This window comes from Mirounga angustirostris, unplaced genomic scaffold, assembly GCF_029215605.1.
Source record: "Mirounga angustirostris isolate CCGP_5_RB_7025 unplaced genomic scaffold, mMirAng1.0.hap1 SCAF_4, whole genome shotgun sequence".
In the NCBI taxonomy this organism is placed as follows: domain Eukaryota; kingdom Metazoa; phylum Chordata; class Mammalia; order Carnivora; family Phocidae; genus Mirounga; species Mirounga angustirostris.
In genome coordinates, this window is record NW_026991712.1 from 84,457,466 (window position 1) to 84,476,299 (window position 18,834).

The 18,834-nt window shown below is 41.3% G+C and overlaps 1 protein-coding gene across 2 annotated transcripts in view; it reads left to right on the forward strand.

Annotated features, from left to right (window-relative positions):
• CHD1L (chromodomain helicase DNA binding protein 1 like) overlaps positions 1–18,834 on the forward strand; it is an 88,492-nt gene that overhangs the window by 53,088 nt on the left and 16,570 nt on the right. For both annotated transcript variants that reach the window (XM_064588378.1, XM_045896805.2), the window contains exons 14-19: positions 84–237; positions 3,142–3,307; positions 7,589–7,737; positions 8,984–9,147; positions 9,687–9,892; positions 11,027–11,125. In XM_064588378.1, the coding sequence (XP_064444448.1) occupies positions 84–237; positions 3,142–3,307; positions 7,589–7,737; positions 8,984–9,147; positions 9,687–9,892; positions 11,027–11,125 (938 nt within the window). The remainder of the gene's footprint in view (positions 1–83; positions 238–3,141; positions 3,308–7,588; positions 7,738–8,983; positions 9,148–9,686; positions 9,893–11,026; positions 11,126–18,834) is intronic.

Below are 18,834 nucleotides of genomic sequence, written 5' to 3' on the forward strand. Positions count from 1 at the left end.
CCTTTTAGGTATATCAACCTTGTATGCTTGTGTTCATCTCTGCAGACCCTCACAGCACACTCCTCTCTTTTGACTCTGTACAGGTCTGTTAAAGTTATTCGGCTGATTGGCCGAGACACTGTGGAGGAAATAGTCTGTAGGAAAGCAGCCTCCAAACTGCAGCTTACCAACACAGTCATAGAGGGAGGCCATTTTACTCTGGGGGCCCAGAAACCTGCAGCGGATGCTGAGCTCCAGGTATCATATGTTGTTCTTCCCTTAAGAATGTGTTATATTTCTCAGAGTCCATAGGGTTCTAGAGGGGAGGGGGTGGGGGGAGAGGTTAGCCTGGTGATGGGTATTAAAGAGGGCAGGTATTGAATGGAGAACTGGGTGTTATACACGAACAGTGAATCACGAACTACATCAAAAACTAATGGTGTAATGTAGGGTGATTAACATAACATAATAAAATATAATTAAAAAAAATATATTCCTGAATGGCTTTATACTGGCCAGGCTGGCATCAAAATTAAATTTGTGAGGTGATGCTGTTTGAGGAGATTGTAGGCCATCTGCAAAGGAAAGGTGGTGGTGTCTACTTAATGATGGCTTTATCATAGCAAATGTTATAAAGCTATCTCTTTAATAAAAACAATTAGCCAATTACATATTCCAAAATGATTAAGAAAAAAAGATATTAGCATGCTTAATTAATATTGACTATATAAAACAAAAAGAAAAATAATTTACATCTATTAAAGTTTTCCAAATATTTGAATCAAAAGAAACACTGAATTTTCTACGAACTGTTAGTAATTAGTTGACCACACTTACTATGCCTTTACTTAGCTGAATATTTGTAAATAAAACTAAAAACCAAAAAAAAAAAAAAAAAGGTGTCATATTGTCAATATTTCTTTCTTTCTTTTTTTTTTTTTTTTTAGATTTTTATTTATTTATTTGACAGAGACACAGTGAGAGAGGGAACACAAGCAGGGGGAGTGGGAGAGGGAGAAGCAGGCTTCCCGTGGAGCAGGGAGCCTGATGTGGGGTTCGATCCTAGGACCCCAGAATCATGACCCAAGCTGAAGGTAGGCGCCCCTGTCAGTACTTTCTTGTGGGTGAGAAAGTAAACACAAAGAACTGGTATTAACACCCACTCTCCCCAACTACACATTTGTTCCCTGGCCAGACATACTTGCCATGGTATCTACTGCATGCAAGCAAGGAGCTAGAAATGAAAATGATATATAAAGGTAGCGGAATATGGAATAACAAGGACGGGCTTTAGATACCCCTCACTTGGATTCAGATCCAAGCCTTGTCCCTTAGTGGCTATGTAGCTTTGAGCAGGTATCTTCACCTCTCAGATGTGCTCTGTTTGCATTTCAAAAAATGAGAATACTGCAAGTTACCTCGGAGGACTGTTAAAAAAAATTAGATAAAGTACTCAGCTTAATAAATGATGATTAATCCCATATCTCATCTTAACCCCAGACCCTTTGATTAGTGAGTGACCTTCATAGTCAGAGGTGGGTAAATGAGATCAGGAATTCAAAATTCTGCTTTAGGAAAAATGGATGAAAGAATAAATTGCTTGAAGATGGAAATATTGGATAGGAAACAAACGCTGACTTGAAGATTTTCTCTTCTGGAAGAGGACTTTGAGTTATTCTGTAGTAACCCCTGGGTTAAAATTAGAATCCATATTATAATATATCCTAGGTTCTTCCATTTTGGCCCAGGGATCATGTTCACTGAAACAGTCAGAAGCACTTCAGATGATAATTAGCACACACTAAGCATTCAATAAATGTTCATTACATCTGCCTCTTTGTAGGGTAATGAACCTGATTCCCTCTTCCAGGACTTGAGAATCCTATATCTCTTAGATTTAATAAACCACAGCCACATCTTTTATTACTGGATTATTTTAAAACAACAAACTGCTTTCATCTGAGACAAGGGCATTGGGTTGTCACCTTTGTTTTTGGCAACCAAAGAGATAACTAGTGTAGTCTGGAGGGGGAGGGAGAAAGCAAACTTTATTTTTTTTTTAAAGATTTTATTTATTTGTTTGATAGACAGCGAGAGAGGGAACACAAGCAGGGGGGAGTAGGAGAGGGAGAAGCAGGCCTCCCGCTGAGCAGGGAGTCCAATGCGGGGCTCGATCCCAGGACCCTGGGATCATGACCTGAGCCGAAGGCAGACGCTTAATGACTGAGCCACCCAGGCGCCCCAAAAGCAGACTTTAGAGCCAGAACGTAACCTTCTGGTGTCCTTGAGCTGGGCAAGAAGTCCGATAGAGCCCTCTCAAACAGCTGGTGTTGGGAACAGTTTACGTTCCCATCAGTATTTGGCTCACAAATACTAGACCATTTGGAGATAACTGACCCAGTCTAAAAGGGTAAGATATGAGCTAGAAGCCACGATGTGAGTCTGCCTTGATTTGGAACCTCAGAGAGTTAATGCTTAAGGAGTTGCAAAGCTGGAAGTAGGAAGCTAAAGCCAGGGAAATTATTTGAATTGTTTGGGTTGTTTCTGTATCCCTACGGAATAGGCTAAGGGTGCCTTTAAGATAAGGGAAGAGAGGCAGGATAGTGTAGTGCCAGAGGAATATCCAGGAAGATTAGAATTGAGAAATGGCCAGGTCTGGCTATCATTTATTACTGGTCTTTGCAGAGGTGTTTCCATAGCGCTGTGGTAGGAAACCAGATTACCAAAGGAAAGAAGTCAGTTAATGGTAGAGGGAAAGTACCCAGTGTAGCCTTCTTCTAAATTTGTCAGTGGGAGAGAGGCTGACTGGGTCTCTGATTTCTCATGTGGCTGCTGGAAGTGCCTGTGAGAAGGACTCTGAGAAGTGCTGTAGATAATGCAGGATATTACTGTTCTTTAGGAAAAAATTGGCTAATTTTTCTTGTGGTGGTGGAGAATTGTCAGAGTCAACATCACTCACTGATCAGTATTCATCACCTCTCTGCTTGGCCATCATCCAGCTAGTAAATGGTCCCGTTGGTGTCATCCTCATGGGGAGAGAAGAATGGCTGACCAACAGGGAAGGGATTCACCTTGTGTCATTAAGCCATGTAGCAAATCACTGACATCCCAATGCTTATTTTCATGAGAACTAACTGGACTTTTTCATTTTCTCCATTTAAGTTGAGTGAGATACTCAAATTCGGTTTGGATAAATTGCTGTCATCTGAGGGGGGCACCATGGATGAAATAGAGCTGGAGACGATCCTGGGAGAAACAAAAGATGGCCAGTGGATCTCTGATGCCTTGCCTACAACAGAAGGAGGAGTCAGGGAGCAGGAGGAAGGCAGTAAGTTGGGGTTGAGAGTAGAGCAAATGGCACAGCCGCCCAAGTTAGACATGAGGGAGATTGGTCCCCATAGAAAGTCCTGGATAGTGCTCCCTGGGGCATCTTTTCCTACCCAGCCCTTGGGCACACTGTTTAAGACTTCCTTGGTCCAAGAACTCTTCCTGGACTGACTGGAAATTGTCTGACTATTCCTTTGTAGCTGAACTTTGAACCCACTCAATGATATCAATGCTTGTAGTAGTATCTTAAACATTGTAATTTGTACCATTTCTGCCTTGATTGCAAGCATCTTCTCCTTTGTTAGTGAAGCCCACTGTCCTTAGTATGGCACCCTCCACATTTTCCTTTTCTGAATATGTTCCTTTTCTGAATAGTAGAATGATTTGTTTTTTACATTGGTTGAACATTTATTCTGTGCTTGATCAGAAGTGTGTACCGCATGATGTACTTTCATTTAATCTTCACCATACTCCATAAAGGTGTAGGTGCTGCTAATTTTTTAGTGAAACAATACATGTAAATTATGAGAGGATTTTGTCTTTTCTGAATTTGGTCAGCATTTGTCTTTTTTGTCTGTTTCGGTTCTGAGTATTTGAATTTCTGACTTGAAGTGTTTTTCACCTAGAGCTTTGTAAGGATGTTCCCTGCTGTCTTATACTTATTTTTGTCACGCACCAGTGGCAGCAGGGATTCAGTGTGGATGGGGTGAGGCTTAAGGGTCTTACTCTGGACTTCTTAATTCAAGAGTACCTTATTCCACAGATATGCAGACATGTAGCTTTTTTACTAGATGATGCCTTTTTTTTTGGTGGGGAGTGGGGTTGGCATGACTTCTGGTTTTGTGATTTTCTTTGTTTCTGTAGGATTCCCAATTTCCATCACTTGCTTTCTTTTTTTGCCACAAAACTGCCAAAGGATATCTCTTTCTCCTCCAAAAGCAGTGCCTTCCCAAACTCCTGGCAGCATGTACTTTCTGGTCCCTTCCTTTAAATTCCTTAGTAGCCCATGCTCTGATCTACCGAGTCGGAGACTTGTGCTTATTATTTTCTCATGTAGGGTGTGGCGCTCTTTGGGGGGCTGTGTCCAACACTGCCAGTCTCTGCCTCACTCTAGTGTGGGCTTGGGAGCTGGCTCCGTTGGTGTTTGGATGTTTATTTCTCTACTTACCTGCAAATGGAAGTTTGTAATGTTCTCTGACTCCTCGTTTTATAGTAGACATGGATTAGGGGTGGTTTTATAGGGTATATGGAGAGATTGGAATTTAGGCAGCTAGTATTGTTCTATAGGACACAGCTCTTTGACTTTTCTCATGTTTTATTTTTTAAGTTTATTAATATTAGTATCCCATCTTTATTCTTCAAGTACTCTTTCTTGTTCTCGGTTTTAATCTCATCCTGTTTTCATTTTACAGATAATGTCCTCCCTTGAGACATTTATTATAGCTTTTATTTTATTTTTTTTTTAGATTTTATTTATTAGAAAAAGAGACAGAGTGAGAGAAAGCACGAGCAGGGGGAGAGGCAGAGGCAGAGGGAGAAGGAGAAGCAGACTTCCCGCTGGGCAGGGAGCCCGATGCGGGACTCGATCCCAGGACCCCAAGATCATGACCTGAGCCAAAGGCAGACGCTAACCAACTGAGCCACCCAGGTGCCCCTATTATATAGCTTTTTAAAAAGTATTCTTTGGCCCCCTGCATTTTTTTCTCTTTCCTCCAATTGCCGCTTTTGCTGCTTTTTTCAAAATTTGCTTTAGAACCTCTTGTTTTTGTCTTGAGTTTTCTTGAAATAGCTGGTCTCCTCTGGCTGTCTGAAAACAATGTTCACTGAAATGTACCAGTGAAGTGCCCACGCTGATAGGCAGCCCAAAGCCGAGCAGGTATATAGACTCTTAGTCTTTATTCCAGCATTACTGGTTGGAGAGCTGGCTTCTGCATTGAGGAGGCCTTCCCAGATGTCTATATTTGAAGTCTTTTCTTTGGGCAACTTAGTTTCTCCAGAGATGAATCCTTTAGTATCTTTCCTGGGTTGGAATAAACCTGTTTGCTCAAATTGAAGAGACAGTGGATGACAAGGGTTCATGGTGCTCCGGTTATTGGGTGTACACAATTTCTCTCAGATCCCCCACTCTCCAGCATCTTGTCCTTGTACATCCTTTGAAGGATTGACAGGGTCTCTATTCTCAAAATCACCCCTTGACTAGGCTCCTGTTTGGCCTCTACGTTTTTTCTTAATCTGTTCTCATTGCTTCAGCCACTTTACGTTTTCCGAGAGTTACTAAACTTTCCATCCACTGTTGTCTCATATCTTTTCAAAATCCCTTTACTGCCATTTAGTGGTTTTAGGTGGGAGAAGAAATGGATGCATGTGACCCTATTTTGAAGTTATACTTGGATATGAAATACTAAAGCTTGCACCCATTTCTGCACTCATCTAATTTCAGCTTATTTTCCTAATGTTATTAGAACAAAATAAAATTTTTCTGTTTTCCAGGAAGATAATTATATTCCTTAGTCAGTGCTGCCAGAAAAGATTTCCTACTTGTATTAAAATTTGGAATCTTGGGCGCCTGGGTGGCTCAGTTGGTTAAGCGACTGCCTTCGGCTCAGGTCATGATCCTGGAGTCCCAGGATCAAGTCCTGGATTGGGCTCCCTGCTCAGCAGGGAGTCTGCTTCTCCCTCTGACCCTCCCCCCTCTCATGTGCTCTCTCTCTCTCATTCTCTCTCTCAAATAAATAAATAAAATCTTTAAAAAAAAAAATTTGGAATCTTGTCTTTGATCAGTGAGTACATGTTCACTCTGTTGTAGATGGTTCTACTTACTAGCAGGACATAGATGAGGGTCTAGGCCTGTGGTCTCCAGCCTCTTTTTGGCTGCAGAGTGAGGACAGGGAGCATGATTAGAAATAATATAAATGAATATGAAAGACCAGTAGTTAAAGCAATTCCAATCAAAAACAAATAAAAAATAGGGTTGCTTTATCTGGAATGTCAGGTTTTTTAAAAAGCATGTTTGTAAGTTGAGAATTGCATGCAATATGAAGCTACATATGTTGATCATATTTGACACCTCTCAGCTCTTTATTTTTTTTTTTCCACTTGTTGATAGAGCACCTCATTGAAAGCCCCCTGCTGATTTAATTAGCAAATGCCAATTAGAATTACAGCTGGTTGGATTTGGGTACAAGTGTGAAGCAATTGATCTCTTGAGAAGGAAAATGTTTTGCTTTCATACTCTAGAGAAAACATACTTAAAGCTGATTTCATAATGCTGTGAAAATACATTCTTTGGTAGTATATGCTATTAAATACGCTTCACTTTAGAATCATGTCACCTCTCTGTGGTTGTTGATCTTGGCTTGTCATGACTTCTTTTTACCACTGATTCATGATCTTGGCACATCACCCAACCTTTCAGCCTTTGTGTCCTCATTTATAAAATCGTGCTGTTAATGTCTGCTTTACTCTTTTAAATAGTTGAAAAATTAAATGTGATAATAGATGTGAAAGTGTTCTGATAGCATAAAATACTCTCAAGATTACATTATTATCATTATTGTTATTACTATAATTAGTATGTGCTGGCCTGTTCACTCTCCATCCTTCCACAGACACAGGAATGCTCTGAAAAGAGCATGCAACCTTTTGAGTCAAAATCCTGCCTTCTTCATTTATTAGCAGTGAGAACTGGGAGTCCCTTAATCCCTCTCTGAGCCTCATTTCTCCCTTTCTTCAGTGCGGTTAGTTATACCAGGATTGTGGGGAGTCTCATAAAGATACTTCATGAGATCCGAAAAGAATATTGTAAATCACAGGAATTATTTTTGTGATTCTCCCATTTTCTCATAGATTTGCCACTTGTTCCTTTAATATTACAGAAAAGGGGGGAGAGAGTTGAGTATTAAGCATGTGCAGAATAAAAAAATTATGATCACAGTTATCTTTTATTAAGTGATCTTAATATCAGTGAGACCTATGCTGAAGAGTAGTGTGGAATCGGTGATGAGTGATCCCAAGATTCAAGAGGGTGGAGGTATCCAGCAGAGACTTGCAGACCAGCTAGAGGTGGACCAAAGGGCATTAGCCACGCCCTCTCCTTTAAATAGTAAATGTGTGAGATCCCCACCTATCAGTATTAGTGGAATCCAGAATCAGTACCTTCATCACAAGCTAGTCTTAGCCCATTTAGAATACAAACTATTCTCTTTGCCCTTATTGCTTTGAATAGAATTAATCCATTTTTCTCTAGTATCTGACATTTCTCTTTTGTGTTTTATGTTCTTAGAAAACCATATGTACTTATTTGAAGGTAAAGATTATTCCAAGGAGCCTAGTAAAGAAGATAGAAAATCATTTGAGCAACTGGTGAACCTTCAGAAAACCCTTTTGGAGAAAACTACGCAAGAGGGCCGGTTACTCCGAAATAAAAGCAGTGTAAGGACTATTAATTTGTGTAAAAGAATAAATTCTCCCAAATTTGCATCCTAAGAGAACAAAAAATGATGCTGGGAGTGATTTATTGAGAAATAAGTATGTAAATATTTGTTGAAATACAAGTATAATTAACTGTACTCTAGTATGAAAACTGTGTAAAAGTTGGCATAAATAACATTAACAGGAAGAGTGCATTTTTCCACTTAATGCAGGTGAAAGCAGCCCTGTCCATCTTAGCCATCCCAGAAGGGATCACCAAAATACCACACCCTGCTCCTGATCATTTGACCCTGTGTCACTAACAGAGGGTGGCAGTCATGAATGATGTATGTAATGTTCTTGGTATTTGGCACTTAGGATGTGCTCATTAAATGCTAGCTATTGTTTATCATGATGTTGAAATACTCTGAGAAGGAATTATATAATACATTATAGGAGGATTTCCTTTAAAAATGGTTAAACTGGGGCCCCTGCGTGGCTCAGTCAGTTAAGCATCTGCCTTTGGCTCACATCATGATCCCAAGGCCTTGGGATCAAGTCCCGCATTGGACTCCCTGCTCAGCGGGGTGTCTGCTTCTCCCTCTGCCTCTGCCTCTTCCCCTGCTTGTGCTCTCTCTCTCTCTCTCTGACAAATAAATAAATAAAATCTTTAAAAAAAATAAAAAATAAAAATGGTTAAACCTAAAATGGGCTCTTGGAGGGTATACTTTCTATTAAAAAAAATTACTTTTCTGAAGTACCCGATCCTATTGAAATTAATCAGATGATGTACTGCTATACCAACCATGAGCTGAGTTTGGTTGAGCTTAGAGCACAATATCCTGATCACTGGGCCAGTGAGATGTGTAATGTGAACAGTAAATTGAAGTGTCTTGCCACCACTTCCCACCACACAAGGGGGCAGGGAGATGCAGTTTTGTGAAATATTAAGTGTGTTGCTTTCACACAGAATGTGTTTTTTTTTTTTTTTAAAGATTTTATTTACTTATTTGACAGAGAGATGCACCGAGAGAGAGAACACCAGCAGGGGGAGTGGGAGAGGGAGAAGCAGGCTTCCCGCTGAGCAGGGAGCCCGATGCGGGGCTCGATCCCAGGACCCTGGGATCATGACCTGAGCCGAAGGCAGACGCTTAACGACTGACCCACCCAGGCGTCCCACACAGAATGTGTTTTAAGGATAAATGAAACTCATGAAGGGACAGACAGCCCCCAACCTTCCTGGTTATAGATCTTTTTCTTCCTAAAGGTTCTCCACCCAGGCCTTGCGGAGGGGTCTACCAAAAGGAAGCGGATTCTGAGCCCAGAGGAACTGGAGGACAGAAGGAAGAAGAGACAAGACGCAGCAGCCAAGAGAAAGAGAATAATGGAGGAGAAGAAGAGGAAAAAGGAAGAAGCAGAACACGAGAAAAAGTATGTGTGTCTTATTTGATTGTATTATCATAAAGCTGATGAGGGTCATGTTTAAAGGAATCACTATTGTATACTGAGTCCACAGTTGAACACTTTAAAATTGCAGAAAATTTCTGTAAAACTGGTAGCTCCTTCTGGTAATAGATGTTTTTTTTAAAGATTGAGCTTTAACCCTAACAGCATACTTTTGTAAAAAGTCCTGAATGCCTAAGGTAGAGAGACTAATTCAGCTGAAGCAGGAAAATGTTAAGGTTTTATTGTCACTGACAGAGTTAGTTCACTTGAACAGTACCTTAATCTTGTTCTTAAAAACAGGGACATCTGATGGCTGCTCATTATTGAAGTATAGTCAGGAGGCAGCTAGGTTCATCAGTGAGACTTCTTGTTGATTTACAAATAGGCAGAAAACTGCAATCAGGGTGAGTGTCTAATTGCATTTCCACTGGGCACTTGCTGTTTGTGAGTAGCAGGATGAAGTGCGCGCCAAGAGAAATTGTGACAGGCCAGGTTAATTTCCTGTTCTCTCTGGCCTCTTGAAGGATGGCCTGGTGGGAGTCCAACAATTACCAGTCCTTCTGCCTGCCTTCTGAGGAGAGCGAACCAGAGGACCTAGAGGACAGGGAAGAGGAGAGCTCTGCGCAGCTGGATTATGAAGATCCAGATTCAAGTGCCATCAAGTATGTTAGTGGTGATGTCACCCACCCACAGGCTGGGGCAGAGGATGCTGTCATCGTGCACTGCGTAGGTAGGAGGAGGGGTACCGGCCCAGGGTGGGTGCCTTGTTCTTTATGATGCCAAGAACTGGGGAGGAGGAGGCAGAAGTCTGACCCAGGGATGACTGATGGGCCAGCGCGGTCCTGTGGTCAAAAAAAGGCAAATTTTAGAATCCAGAGATACAGATTTGACTCCTAGTGCTCCCATTTACCTGGTTGATAATTCCCTATTCTCTGCACAAGTTTTTTTAAGAGAGTAAAAGGAGGCGACATATATGAGACAAATCTTTTGAGAAAAAACAAAACTGCCAGCATATTCTCCCTGCTTTCACGATCTTTGCACTTTTTACTTCCTCTGCCTGGAACCCTCTTTCCACAGATAGCCACATTAAGCATCGTTCAAGTGTCTGCATTTCAGAGAGGTCTCCCTGAGTGCCTCGTGTAAAACAGACCCCACCCCCATGCCTTTATTATTCTCTCCTCCTTTTCCTACCTTAGTTTACTTTATTACATGTATTACCACCCTGACGTATTATGTATTTGTTTATATGATTGTCTCATAAACTTCATGGGAGCTGTTTGTTATTGTCCACTGCTATGACTCTAGTGCCTAGAGCAGTGTCTGCATGTAATACCTGCTAACGAATATTCTAGAATGAATGAATGACTGTCAATAGAAGGTACCTACCAGCTATGTTAGTAGCAGCTCAAATAAGTCATTTAACCTTTTTCTTCCTTACCTGTAAAGCGGGAGTTGTATGCGGTTGTATTACCAGTGCTTGAGCTATTTGTTTTTTTGTTTTGTTTTTTTGTGTTTTTATTGTTATGTTAATCACCATACATTACATCATTAGTTTTTGATGTACTGTTCCATGATTCATTGTTTGCATATAACACCCAGTGCTCCATTCAGTATGTGCCCTCTTTAATATGCTTGAGCTATTTGTTATGTCTACTCTCCACCTTTCCTATTAGGATAGCCATGTATTTTCCATAAAACCTAAACATTTTTGAGAAGTCCAACCTATGATATTCCTGGGAGGCTACATAGGTGTTTCTTCCCTTTGAAAAATCATCCTTCTACAAAGCTAGTTGGTATACCTTTGTGTTTTCGAATTGTGGGCTGGACTTTGCCTTCTATAAATGAAAATTTTTTCTTCTCTCAGATGACTCTGGTCGCTGGGGCAGAGGTGGTTTATTCACAGCTTTGGAAACACGATCTGCTGAGCCACGAAAAATATATGAGCTGGCTGGGAAAATGAAAGGTAAGAAGCAAAGCAGAGAAAAGGGGTAAGGATGGAATACAAGAGGAGAGGACACTAAGGACAGGTATCACGTGGGTTATGAAGCACTAATTAAGGAGTTAGGAGAGCTAGTTGGGGGTCTTATTAGCTAGTTTTGTCATCATTTAATTAGTTATGTGACTTTGAGGCAGTCCCTTACCCTCTCTATGCCTGTTTTCTCATCTGTAATTTGTGAATAATACTTATTCCACCTACCTCATGGGACTATAATGAGGATAGTGGAAATGCAAGTATTCTGATAAATGTCAATCCCTCTGTGCATATTTAAGTATTGGCATGAAGAGCGTTTCATTGTTTACCTCCACTGCGACCAACTCACCCGATCTTCATAAGGGAATATTTATCGAAAATGTCAGAGACCTGTGGGAGAGAAATCAGACCTGCCATTAAAGTGCTAACAAGAGCTGGGGTTGGGTGTTGAAGAGGAGGAGGTTGTTTTATGAGGTTAGTGTAGGCTGAGATACAGCACTCCCTGGAGACAGAAGTATCAGGTGCTTGGGGCCAAAGGAACTTGAAAGTCTGGAAATACCCTCCCTTGGCATGGAGAAGGAGAAAGGGCACCTTCTTTTACGTGCAGAAATCACAAAGTAACAAGAGGAGTAAAATTATTATTGTCATTATTTTCTGGGGACTTGAGAGGCCAAGGGACCTTGTTCAATAGAGAAGGGCCCTTCAGATTCCTCAGAGATTGGTTTCCCCTAACTCTTCTGCCTAGTTCTCTAGGGTGGAAAGGGATATAAGGACTTAGAAGGAATACTCTTTATACTAAGATAGATCACTGATAGAAAGGTTTGACAGGTTAAAATAACTGAGATCTAGCTATTGATTGGGCAGTTGGAAAAGCAGAGAATTCAGGAGAGGTCAGAACTAGAAATGAAGACTGAGGAATGCCTGTTTGGATCCTTGTGAGGATCCAATGTGAGGGAGGCAGGATGGGGACCTAGCACCTACTCCAAAGGACCTGAGAGGAGGCTTGCCCACCACTGCCAACCCATAAGAGACAGAAGACCTCCATGCAGGCTACGGAGCCAGCACAACTGCCTAGACCCCTCTTGCCACCGTCAGGGAAAAATCGGATGAGTGCTCACCGGGCAGGTACTCATGCATGAGACAGAACTCAGAAATCCAGTTTTCCTGCGGGGAAGACTCCAGCATATCACTGGAGAAGTAAGAAAAGAGAAAAACAAAAATAGGAGTTGGTCACAGTGGAGGTCGTAAGAGAAACTCTCCTGCTGCAGCCTTTCCCCCAGGGAAACACTGAATGGACTGATGTAGTTGGTGGAGGTGATCTGTCCTGTCGGGGGAAAGGAAAGTGGTGAGTAAACTCCTAGCTGTCCCAGGCAGATGGAACACAGCTGGAGAAACCCATTTCTCTCTGCCAGCACCCACAGTACTAAGGTGGGAGTTCTGTGACTGGGAGGAGGCAGATCTGAATTTCATATGGTGTCAGAGGGTTTGTGCTCAACAGGAAGTTCAGCCACAGTCTTTGGGAGTACCACACACAGGATCTCCCTACTGGGTCCACAGGCTCTCACAAAACCCTGAGTGTTAAACCCACACTTCCTCTGACTCTGCTGCCACCTGTTTGTACAGGCTCCCAAATGTGTGTGTGAGAGCGAGCTCTGGTAGACAGAGAGCACACTCAGAACAGGCCTTGGTAGTCAGTCAAGGAAAAAACCACAAACCTGAGCTATGTATAGCTCTTCTAGAATGCTGTTTCCAAGAGGCAGCTTGCTGAATTATAACATCCAAAGATGACACAAAGGCTTAAAAATTTGGCCCCGAGAGAGCAAGAAGTGCGGAGCAGGTATACCTCAAAAACACAAGGAATAACTCAGTGACAGTACCACAGAACATAAAACCATCTGCTGAAAGCAGTGAGCACAGAGTTAAGGAGGTATCTGCTACTTCAAATGCAAAAGCAGCAGTGCATAACTACGAGGAATGTGAAAAATCAAGGAAATATGGCATCACAGAAAGAAAATGACAGTTCTCCAGCAACCAAGCTCAAAGGCACAGAATATTGCAATCTAACTGATAAAGAATTCAGAATAGCAGTTATGAGTAAACTCAATGAGTTGCAAGAAAACTTATGGCAATTCATTGAAATCAGGAGTAAAACATGAACAGAATGAGTTCTGTTCCGTAGAAGAGAACCAAACAAATTCTGGAGCTGAAGAATTTGATGAATGAGGTGAAGACTACAATAGAGAGCAGCTGTAGCAGGGCAGACCAGATGGAAGAAAGAATAAATGACTTGGAGGATAGGGATTTTGAAATAACACAGAAGAGGTGAAAGAATAGAGATTAAGTAAGAGCTGTGGGATTGGATCAAAAAGACAACTATCAGAGTAAGACAAATATCAGAATAAGCAGGCTTCCAGAAAAGGAAGAGAGGAAGAGGGCAGAGTTTATTTAAAGAAATGATAGCTGAGAACGGCCCAAACCTGGGGAAAGATTGGGACATATAAGTCCACAAAGCTAATAGATCACCCCATTATCTCAATGTAGAAAGGCCTTCCCAAGACACATTATAATGAAACTGAAAAATCAATGAAAAAGAAGCCAGGGGGGAAAAGGACATAACCTAGAAAGGACCCTCATTAGGCTGACAGATTTCTCAGCAGAAACTACAGGCCAGGAGAGAGTGGAATGACATTTGGTGTTGAAAGATAAAGACTGCCAACTAAGGATACTGTATGTATCTGGCCAAGTTATCTTGCAGATAAGATATCCCAGACAAAAGCTGAGGGAGTTCACTACCACTAGACCTGCCTTGCAAGATGCTGAAAGGAGTTCTTTAAGCAGAAATGAAAAGGTACTGATCAGTATCACGAAAACATGGAAGTACACAACACACTAGTAAAAGTGAAAAATAGAGTTAGGTAACTGTAATCTATAATAGGATGGTGCGTTAACCATTCAACTCCAGTATAAAGGTTAAAGGAAAAGAATAGTAAAAAGAACCATTAATGAATACACAACATAAAAAGAGGTAAAAAGGGATAAAAGGAATAAAAGGGAGAGCCTTAATAGGTGACTGAACATAAGTTGCTGTCAGCTTAAGATGGACTATTTTATCTGTAAGGTGTTTTATGGTAACAACATAACAAAAACCTAGAGTGGATCCACAAGAGACAAAGAGGAAATGGAGCATACACCACAGAAAATAACCAGTTTATGAAGGTAGACAGAAACAGAGGGAAAAAGAAACAATGGAAATACAACGGAATTTGCTTGAATTCACCAAGCAAAAGGCACAGTGGCTGATGGAAAAAACAAAAAACAGGACACAGCTAATTGCTGCCTACAAGAGACCAACTTGAGCCTTAAAAACACACATAGATTCAAAGTGAAGGGATGAAGAAAGATACTCTCTGCAGGTAGGAACTAAAGAAAGGGGGGGTGTGGCTATCCTTGCATCAGACAAAGTAGACTTTAAACCAAAATGGTAGCAAGAGACAAAGTCATTATATAATGATAAAGGGATCAATGCATCAAGAAGGTATAACAATAGTATATATTCACCCAACATCAGAGGACCTAAATAAATTTAACAAATATTAACAGGTATGAAGGGAGAAATAGACAACAGTGCAATAATAGTAGGGGACTTTGATATATCACTTTCAGCAATGCAGATCATCCAGAGAGAAAAGCAACAAGGAGATAGACTTGGACCAAATAGTACATCAAATTGACCTAATAGACATCTATAGAAAATTTCATCCAACAGCAACAAAATACACATTTTTCTCAAGTACACGTGGAACATTTTCAAGAATAGAGCACAAAACAAGTCATAGCAAAATAAGATTGAAATAATACCAAGTATCCTTTCCAACCACAATGGTATGAAACTAGAAATTTTTAATGAGGCAAGTTAGAAAATCTCCAAATAGGTGGAAACTAAACAGCACACTCCTGAACAACCAGTGAGTCAAAGAAGAAGTCAAAAGGCAGACCAAAGAATATCTCGAAACAAATGGGAACACAACATACCAAACACTGATGGATGCTGCAAAAGCATTTCCGACAGGGAAGTTGGTAGCAATAAATGCTTATGTTAAGAAAGGATATTTCAAATAAACAGCCTAACTTTATACCACAGAAGCTAAAAAAAGAAGAGCAAAGTAAGCCCAAAGTTAGCAGAAGGAAGGAAATAAAGATCAGATCTGAAATAAATAAGAGATCTGAAATAAATCAATAGAGAAGATCACTGACTCTTACGAGCTGGTTTTTTGAAAAGATAAAATTGACAAACCTTTAACAAGACTAAGAAAAAAGAGAGAAGACTCAAAGTCAGAAATGAAAGAGGAGAAATTATAGCTGACACTGCAGAAAAACATTAAGATCATAAGTCACTACTGTGAACAATTTTACACCAACAAATTAGATAATCTAGAAAAAATGGATAAATTTCATAGTCCTACAACCTACTAAGACTGAACCAGAAAGATATATGAAGTTTGAACAGGAGGGGGGAAAGATGGCAGAGGAGTAGGGGACCCTATTTCAACTGGTCCCCGCAATTGAGCTGGATATCTACCAGAGCACCCACTCTGAGCACCCACAAAACCAGCCTGAGATGTAAGAAGATCTGGATCTCTACAAACAGAATATTGCAGGCGGTTGGTTTTGAGGTACGAAGCGGAGAGCCGTGATTCTGCGGGCAGATATCGGAGGATAAATGGCAGTGGGAGAGTGCCTGGCCGTGGGGATCCTACACCACCGGTAAGTGACAGCCTCGCACACTGTGGATGGGCACAGACTCGCAGACCAGTAGCGGCGGAGAAAGGACTTTAGGGCAGCCCCCGGGGTGGAAACCCAGAGTGGCGGGGTCGTGCGTGAGCGAAATGCAGCCCCCAGAACGGAAACCTGGAGCGGCGGGGTCACGTGCATGCAAACTGGGAGTGGCTGGCAGTTTTAGAAGCCCAAAGGGCACAGACGTGCCCTCAACCTAGAGGCAGGACTGGGAGCGCTGTGGAGGGGCGCACAACCCAGGACGCTGCAATTTATAGCAACACAGACAGAAACAGAGACAGTGTGGAAAGCCGCCAGGGAAAGGCGCAGGAGAACAAAAGCCCCAAACACTGATTCCCACTGAGCCCATCCCCCACCACAGGGCGCAGGGCAACTCCGTCCACACAGGGTTGCCTGAGTCACAGTGTGGCAGGCCCCTCCCCCAGAAGACAGGCTGGGAAAACAAGAGGCCAGCAACCCTAAGGTCCCAAGAAAACAGGTGCATCTTGCTTGGGTTCTGGTCAATAATTTGGACTCTATACATTCCCTCAAACACCCATCAACAGAATGACTAGGAGGAGGAGCCCCCAAAACAGAAAAGACTCAGAGATTATGATTTATGCTGCAGATTTACAAATGGATGCAGATATAACCAAGATGTCAGAGATGGAATTCAGGCTAGCAATTGTGAAGACAATGGCTAGAATGGAGAAATCAATTATTGGCAACATAGAGTCTCTAAGGGCAGAAATGAAAGCTGAATTGGCAGAACTTAAAAATGCTGTCAATGAGATCCAATCCAATCTAGGTAATCTAACAGCTAGGGTAAGTGAGGCAGAAGAGCGAATAAGCGACCTGGAAGACAATATAATAGATAAAAAGGGAAAAGAGGAGGCCAGGGAAAAACAACTCAGAATCCATGAAAATAGAATCAGAGAAATAAGTGACACCATGAAACATTCCAATGTCAGAATCATTGGAATCCTGGAGAGAATGGAACGAGAGAGAGGACTAGAAGATGTATTTGAGCATATCATAGCTGAGAACTTCCCTAATCTGGGGAATGAAACAAACATTCGAGTCCTAGAGGCAGAGAGGACCCCTCCCAAGATCAAGGAAAACAGGCCAACACACCGGCATGTAATAGTAAAACTTGCAAATCTTAGAACCAAGGAAACCATCTTAGGGCAGTTAGGGGGAAGAGATTCCTTACGTACAGAGGGAGGAACATCAGAATAACGTCAGACCTATCCACAGAGACCTGGCAAGCCAGAGAGGCCTGGCAAGACATATTCAGGGTACTAAATGAGAAGAACATGCAGCCAAGAATACTTTATCCGGCAAGGCTTACATTTAGAATGGATGGAGAGATGCAGAGCTTCCATGACCGGCAGAAACTGAAAGAATATGTGACCACTAAGCCAGCCCTGCAAGAAATATTAAGGGGGGTTCTATAAAAGGAGAAAGACCCCAAGAGTGATCTACAACAGAAATTTACAGGGACAGTCTATAAAAACAACGTCTTCACAGGCAACATGATGACAATTAATTCATATCTTTCAATAATCACTCTCAACGTGAATGGCCTAAACGCTCCCATAAAATGGCACAGGGTTGCAGATTGGATAAAAAGACAGGACCCATTCATATGCTGTCTACAAGAGATTCATTTTGAACCTAAAGGTACATCCAGACTGGAAGTGAAGGGATGCAGATCCATCTTCCATGCCAGCGGACCTCAAAAGAAAGCTGGGGTAGCAATTCTTATATCAGACAAATTAGATTTTAAACTAAAGTCTGTAATACGAGACACAGAAGGACACTATATCATTCTTAAAGGGTCTATCCAACAAGAAGATCTAACAATTGTAAATATCTATGCCCCTAACATGGGAGCATCCATCTATATAAGCCAACTGTTAACCAAAATAAAGAGTCATATTGATAATGATACGTTAATTGTAGACCTCAGTACTCCACTCTCAGCAATGGACAAATCATCTAAGCAGAAAATCAAGGAAACAAGAGCTTTGAATGATACACTGGACCAGATGGACCTCATAGATATTTATAGAACATTACACCCTAAAACAACAGAATACTCATTCTTCTCGAACACACATGGAACTTTCTCCAGAATAGACCATATACTGGGTCACAAATCAGGTCTCAACTGATATCAAAAGATTGAGATTATTCCCTGCATATTCTCAGACCACAATGCTCTAAAACTGGAACTCAACACAAGAAAAAATTTGGCAGAAATTCAAACACTTGGAAGCTAAAGACCACTCTGCTCAAGAATGTTTGGGTCAACCAGGAAATCAAAGAAGAACTTAAACAATTCATGGAAATCAATGAGAACGAAAACACATCGGTCCAAAACCTATGGGATACTGCAAAGGCGGTCCTAAGGGGGAAATACATAGCCATCCAAGCCTCACTCAAAAAAATAGAAAAATCCCGAATTCACCAACTAACTCTACACCTTAAAGAACTAGAGAAAAAGCAACAAACGATGCCTAAGTCACACATTCGAAGAGAAATAATTAAAATTAGAGCAGAAATCAATGAATTAAAAACCAGAAACACAGTAGATCAGATCAACGAAACTAGAAGTTGGTTCCTTGAAAGAACTAACAAGATCGATAAACCACTGGCCAGACTTATCCAAAAGAAAAGAGAAAGGACCCAAATTAATAAAATTATGAAAGAAAGGGGAGAGATCACAACTAACACCAAGGAAATAGAAACAATTATTAGAAATTATTATCAACAACTATATGCCAAGAAACTGAGCAATCTGGAAGAAATGGAGGCCTTCCTGGAAACCTATAAGCTGCCAAGAGTGAAACAGGAAGAAATTGACAACCTGAATAGGCCAATAACCAGTAACGAGATTGAAGCAGTGATCCAAAACATCCAAA